Here is a 7,284-nt window from a genome sequence, read left to right on the forward strand (position 1 = left end):
TAGTTGTACCTATGCCCATTTGTCACCAAGCCACATCATGGGGTTCATCTAAATATCTAGTCTAGCTACCGTTGGTTTTGAAATATCAATGGATATTAAATTGATAAGTTTAGTTGAGTTAGGAAACAATAAATTGACCAGTTCAATAGGGAATATATACTTCCGCAAGAAGATGCTTAAGAATTAGGAAGCAATCTACCAACCCATCTTAAAATAAAACTGTAGCATATAATCATACTAAATCTGTTGAGTTTTGAATATATAATAAATAAACAAAAGAAACAGAACTATTTTATCAAACAATTTGCATGCATCTAACAAAAGAAAAATTTAAGAGATATCGGTAGTTTTCTAAAGAATGACTCAAGGGCAGAAGAGAAAATAAAAGAAATAAAAGAATAAGAAGTATAGAAAAAAATAAAAGAGACAAAATACCTTGAGCTTTGGGAAGGTAGGAAGTAGCGAAGCATACATGTATATTTGGATTTGAAGCACAGTTGGGACTTGGAAGAAGGAGATTGCCATTGATGGTGGAAGGAAGGACATGGGTAGCTATATACATCCTAGAGAGAAACGTTATAGTGTTACACTGATTCACTGTCTGTGTTGTAACTTATAATGGCAAGGTAGGAAACGGAAAGCTTAAGCTGGAGAGTCTAAAGAAAGAGGGAGAAACAGTAGTCTGATGTGGTACAAAAGGAGGCCAGCCGACTAATGGTTGAGGCACAAATGAATAATACCAAGTGCATCAACGGTTTTGTCAAAATTATCAAAATTTAATTATATTTATTAAAAATAGAAAGAGGAAGGGAGAAAGAAAAAAAATGATGTAGACGCCGATGTGGCTCAACTAAAACGTAGTAACAATAAATACTACACTTCAACTTTTAATAATAGGACAAAGTTTAGCTACAAAATTGATTGTAACCTTATGCTACAAACTCACTCAATATCTTTTTATTAGAGGTGAATTTTGACAAATCCACCATTGGATTATATCTTCTTCTTATATCCTTCATGTTTGCAAAATTTCAAGAAAATTAAAGATCAATAACTATGTTATCAATAAATTTTTAAATTGCAAGTTTTTGTAATTTAAAATTATACATGAAATATAAGATTATAGATTATATAGTAAATAATATCCGATTGACACAAAAATTGACATGTGTATTAAAAGCGTAAAGAACATATAATTTAACGGTTAGATTTTCAAAATATGCAGTAATATTTATTTTATTGAGTGAGTTTGTAGTTTAAGGCTACAACCAATTTTGTAGCTAAACTTTGTCTTTAGTAATATATAGATATAGATTTATCTATTTTTAAGAGAGTATACCTTACGTCTATATAATTGTAGTTTTAATAAACAAACTAGGGGTCGTTGCTAAAATTTATTTCTAAAATCATATATATTTTAAAACATATATGGGGGAATGCAGATTTTTCATAAGTTGGGGGCTATCCCAAGCCCTTGGCCAAAGACGGTAACTTTTGTCACACTTTATTGAAGTGATTAATTGTGAGTGTTAAACAATCACTTTTACATGTGCTCACAACTTTTTTTCATCACTTTCAATTGACCGTATCAAAATTATGGAAACAGTTGTAACAAAAAAATGTATCCTAAACTTTCTCTAAAAATAATAGACTGATGAAGTGCAAATCGTCAGTCTTGTAGGTTCGTCCAGATGGAGCCGTAACTTCGTCGGTGTCACTGTGAAACTGGTAAGGTAGCTCCCTTAAGGTGGACACCGGTGTGGTACCTGCCACAACGTTTCCGATGCCAAAGTCAGTATAAGAGAACTTTGAGGAAATAACAAAGTATTAGAATAACTAGAAATGCTTTGAGGTGTGTCTCCGTACCTTGTGTTGGTGTTGTGAGGGCTTTATATATGCTCCCACAGCCCCTAGCCGTTGTGGTTGTTAATGTGGTTTTAATGTCTCTTTTGGTAACGTCTCATGCTTAATAATGTGTGCCTTAATGAGGCATCCAACAGTCTGTACAGCTGGTCTTGTAACCGTTCGGGACATTATTAGCTGTATTAAATGGTTTTGTTACCTTCGTCAATGATATGGACATGTGGTTAGTTCGTCTCAGAGGACAGCCTCGTCGGTCTCGATGAGGTCATCCAAGAAAGGTGAGTTCGTCAGTCCCATCAGATGGTGAGTTCGTCAGTCCCATCAGATGCCCCCCAGGTTCTGTGGTCGTCGTGACGTGTTATGACGACCACCAGAAGATGAAAGATTTCCTCGTCAAGCACCCAACTAGAGCGAATCTGGGGAACCTTGATCTTGAGGACGTAGACAAAGAAATCTTGAGGACGTCAGTAATTTACATCCGTCCAGGCGGAATCTTGTTACTTAGCCATTTTTGGCTTCGTCAGTAACTTACATCCGTCCAGGCGGAATCTTGTTACTTAGCTAGTTTTGGCTTCGTCAGTAACTTACATTCGTCTAGGCGAAATCTTGTTACTTAGCCAGTTTTTTTGTGACTTACACCCATTGAAGGGATCTTGTCATATTTGGATTCGTCAGTAACTTACATCCGTCCAGGCGAAATCTTGTTACTTAGCCAGTTTTGGCTTCGTCAGTAACTTACATCCGTCCAAGCGGAATCTTGTTACTTAGCCAGTTTTTTTGTGACTTACACCCATTGAAGGGATCTTGTCATTTTTGGCTTCGTCAGTAACTTACATCCGTCCAGGCGGAATCTTGTTACTTAGCCAGTTTTGGCTTCGTCAGTAACTTACATCCGTCCAAGCGGAATCTTGTTACTTAGCCAATTTTTGTTTTTTAAGCTGCTCGGTTTGCTCGTGCTAAGTCATTGGCTGAATAGTTTTTTTTTTTTTTTTTTAACTTCCAAAAATGAATACAACTGTCTGTTACATCTATTGATGGTACTTCTTCAAGTGCCCAATGTTCCATGGTTACGGTAATTTTTGCCCGTCTATGGTCTCCAAGTGATAACTGTCTTGTCTGGAGTAATGGACGACCTGGTAGGGTCCTTCCCAGGTTGGGCCGAGTTTCCCTTGGGCAGGGTCTTTTCCACATCCTTTATCGCGGCTAAAGCATATTCAACGTTCATATACTTCTGTGCCTTCAGGAGCATTTCTGCCATTGTCTTTGGTGGATTCTTCGCAAGTGAAGCCACGAGATCTCTGGATCTCAATCTTGCTTTGAAGGTCGTCAGTTGCACCTTGTCATCAGCTTCGTCCACCTCTAGAGTCTCCCAAGTAAAGCGTTTCACGTACGACCTTAGGGTTTCCTTCTCTCTCTGTCTAATGGTGAGTAAGTGGTCTGCCGGCCTCTTTGGACGCTGCCCCCCTATGAAATGACGCAAGAAGGCATTGCTCAATTGCTCAAAGTTGTCCACGGATGATGTTGGCAACTTTGTGAACTATTCCCTTGCAGCTCATTTGAGAGTGGTGGGAAAGGAACGACACAATATCCCGTCAGGTGGCTGTTGAAGACCTAGCGTCGTCTTGAAGGTATTAAGGTGATCTTGAGGGTCTCTGAGTCCGTCAAACGGCTCAAGTTGAGGTAAACGAAACTTTGACGGCACGGGGCATTGAAGTACCGCCGCGGTGAAGGGTGAATCTGTGGCCCTTACCATTCTGTCTACGCTTCGGTCTGTCTTTTCCTTGATGGCGTTTCTCAGTTCGTCCATCTCCTTCCTCATCTCTCGAAGGAGGTTTGAATTCTGTTCGTCTGGAGTAGTTGGTCTTTGATGAATGCTCCTCCTATAGCTATCCCCTTCTCCTTCCACGTTATCCTTGGATCGATTCTCCTCATGTTGAGCCTGCTGAACCTGTTGAAGCCGTAGCTTCATTTCCTGATTTTGTTTGGTGAGTTCTTTAATAGTGGCTGTAAGAGCTTGAACTTGCTGGGCCAAGGCTGCGGAATCTGGATTGGGTTCCATCTGAACGTAGAAGTTGATGGAAACTACGTTTTCAAATATGAATCTGAAAATATCGTCCCCACAGACGGCGCCAAACTGATGAAGTGCAAATCGTCAGTCTTGTAGGTTCGTCCAGATGGAGCCGTAACTTCGTCGGTGTCACTGTGAAACTGGTAAGGTAGCTCCCTTAAGGTGGACACCGGTGTGGTACCTGCCACAACGTCTCCGATGCCAAAGTTAGTATAAGAGAACTTTGAGGAAATAACAAAGTATTAGAATAACTAGAAATGCTTTGAGGTGTGTCTTCGTACCTTGTGTTGGTGTTGTGAGGGCATTATATATGCTCCCACAGCCCCTAGCCGTTGTGGTTGTTAATGTGGTTTTAATGTCTCTTTTGGTAACGTCTCATGCTTAATAATGTGTGCCTTAATGAGGCATCCAACAGTCTGTACAGCTGGTTTTGTAACCGTTCGGGACATTATTAGCTGTATTAAATGGTTTTGTTACCTTCGTCAATGATATGGACATGTGGTTAGTTCGTCTCAGAGGACAGCCTCGTCGGTCTCGATGAGGTCGTCCAAGAAAGGTGAGTTCGTCAGTCCCATCAGATGGTGAGTTCGTCAGTCCCATCAAATGGTGAGTTCGTCAGTCCCATCATAGACCATTGCCAACTATTACCTACAGGTTAAAAGCGTTGAATACATGATAAAGTAAAGTCAAGAAATGCAACTCTTTTATCTAAAAAAAGAAAAAGACAAAAAAAGAAATGCAACTCTTCTTTATCTTGAACTCTTCCCACGTTATTAATTTTCTTCATAATTTGAGTGTGAAAGACGACAACCTATCAACATGCAAAACACATGGAAAATGCTTTAAAACAAATCATGCACCATCATGTTACTAAAATCGATGATAAATCTTACAATGGGCCCAATGCCAAAAACATTTCTTTTTTTCTACTTTTCTTTGGTAGTTTTGTAAGGGAAAAAAAGAAAGAAAAATTGAAAAGGCTAAAAATTTGATTTAGCCCCTCTAAGTTGGGAATATAATTTTTTCTTAATTTTTTTTGGGTCAATTTTATCCTCCAAAGTTTCTAGCATCGCATCATATTTCTAGATTTCAAAAGATTAATAAAAAGCTCTGGATGATTAAATTGATCTAAAAGAGAATGTTATTAGAATCTAAATGAAATTGTTATATATTAGAATCTTAGGAATTTCTAAGCACATATCAACCACATAAATGGATGGAGTTTTACATTGCTGACTTCCACAACATATTTTCTATTAATAATATTACAAAAGGAATGCAATTCAAAAATAGCATTGATTAAGCACCCATATACCTACTCACAATGCCCCCAACAACACATAATTAAAACTTAGAACATTAAGTCAAGGAAGCCAGTCCCCGTTTAAATTCTAACCAGTAATTCCAATTCTTCTACGACCATAACTTTCACCGCAATTTATTGATGTGATCGATTATGAATAATGAATGAAACACTCATATTGACTTACCAAGTTTTTTTTCACTACTCACGTGATGCCAAAAATTGTGGTACAAAAGTTCTGTCACCGGTCAGTGCCACCAGTCCCACGGTGTTGCCTAACCACATCGTCCCTCTTCTTCCCCCAATCATGAAGCCTGAGGTGCAACTCAGCAGCAGCAATCAAGAAATGGACGGCCTGGATTGGAGTCAAAACTTCAAGAATTGCTTTAAGAGTTCTCAACCGTAGATCATCAGCTTTCTGCAAGATCTCCTCCAACCCTTCCTTTTTAGGCCCCAGAGTCGACTCAACTCGCTCTTCCTCCACTCCATTAACACTACCACCTCTTTCCCTCATCAACTCAGACACCACATGTGACAACTCAACCATGGACGAGTCTGCCACAGTTTCTTGAAGCTCTGCCATCTTCTCAGTAATCTCCTTCTCCTCCACAATAGTCCTCCTCTGTAAAGCATCCACCTGGTTGAGCTGACTCGGAGAAAGATCACCCAAATCGCCAGAACTAAACCCGCGAACCAACTCAGTGAATTTCTCCTCGAGTTGTAACCCGGATTTGGAGTAAAGCAAGTGAAAAGCCATACTGGGTCTCCACCCTCCTATCCACATGAACGCGTTCTCAAGTGAGGACCTCCATGAAGGTGACAACATGGCAAACACGTCTTGCTTAGCCCACTTCGACTTTGCACCATAGTATTGCTCGTAATGGTTGATCACTCTGCCGATGAATGGGCTCAAGATCACCGAGTCATCCTCAGAGCTGATGTTGGAGCTTTGCTTGTGGTGTTGAGAGGCAGAGATGAGTTCTTGGAGGTATTGGTTTTGCTCGGAAACCCAGAGCTCAAAGAAGTTGTGGAAGCTATCAGGTTCGGAAGTGCCATTTCTGATGGCCATGGATTCGGAAACTGGCATGTTGCAGCGTCTTTCAGTTTGGGAGTAAAGACAGTCAAAGAATAGAGACAACCTCGGAGTTTGCACGCCCAACTCCCAACTATATAAAATTGCACAAACCAGAGTTTGATTCTGCTTCTGGATTTTATGCTGAGGAAGATCGGTTGGACAAAAGGGTCAATTTGGGATTAGTAGATTTGGTTCGGTGAACCAGAGAAAATAGACAAAATTTCTAAGAAAACTGAAAAGAGATTTGGATATGCTTTTATATTGAAAGGAAGTCGGTCAAGATTCAAAAAGGCAAGAGGCCTTGTGGCCTTGGTTTGTCATCTGTGTTTGTAGTTTTCTGAAGGGTAAGATTTTTTTATAAACCAAAATTATTGGTTTATTTTACTAAGCAAATGTGTACAATATTATACATTTTTATGCAAATGTATACAAATATTGATAGTATAATTAAACTAATAATTTTACTTTTGCAGAATAACTCCATTTTCCTAACAATTTCGTTAATTAGCAATGTTTTCAAACTATTTAGAAAACTAAAATCTTGAGTCTCTCATACTCGAGTTTCATGTACTGGCAGTACGGAGGTGGATTAAAATCCACATGGAACTCGAGTCTTAGAGACTCAAGTTCCAGTTCCTGCACTGAGTTCCTGTTCTTCCTTTTTTCTTTTTCTTTTTTTCTTTCTCAAGACCCAAATAAAAAACCAAACCAAAACATGGCCCCACGAAGGAAATTGTTTCCTAAAAAGGAAGAAGAAGAATCTGACCTAGAATGAGGATCTAACCAAAGAAGAAGAACCTTAACAACAAATTTCATTTCTCAGAATCCCAAACCTAAAAATAAAAAAAATACCCCCAAATCAAAACACGACCCCATGGTAGTTTCAATCTTGGCACCAGAGCAGCTCTCTTAGCTTGGGTTTGTTGATCTTGGCACCAGAGCAACTTGAGTTTGTTATTTCTCTCTAGGTTTGTT

General features: G+C 39.2%; 1 protein-coding gene across 1 annotated transcript; it reads right to left on the reverse strand.

Annotated features, from left to right (window-relative positions):
- Positions 1 to 4,254: 4,254 nt before the first annotated feature.
- On the reverse strand, positions 4,255 to 6,629 carry LOC115965469 (protein DOG1-like 3). Its single transcript, XM_031084699.1, has 2 exons — positions 5,422 to 6,629; positions 4,255 to 4,579 (listed from the first exon to the last, which is right to left on the reverse strand). Exon 1 carries the CDS (start codon positions 6,319 to 6,321, stop codon positions 5,476 to 5,478), a length of 846 nt encoding a protein of 281 aa, XP_030940559.1. The 5' UTR covers positions 6,322 to 6,629; the 3' UTR covers positions 4,255 to 4,579; positions 5,422 to 5,475.
- Between the last annotated feature and the right edge of the window lie 655 nt (positions 6,630 to 7,284).

This window comes from Quercus lobata, chromosome 10, assembly GCF_001633185.2.
Source record: "Quercus lobata isolate SW786 chromosome 10, ValleyOak3.0 Primary Assembly, whole genome shotgun sequence".
In the NCBI taxonomy this organism is placed as follows: domain Eukaryota; kingdom Viridiplantae; phylum Streptophyta; class Magnoliopsida; order Fagales; family Fagaceae; genus Quercus; species Quercus lobata.

Excerpts from the sequence above, each read along its gene's own strand:
- LOC115965469 (XM_031084699.1), bottom strand. The coding sequence starts at position 6,321 with ATGCCAGTTTCCGAATCCATGGCCATCAGAAATGGCACTTCCGAACCT.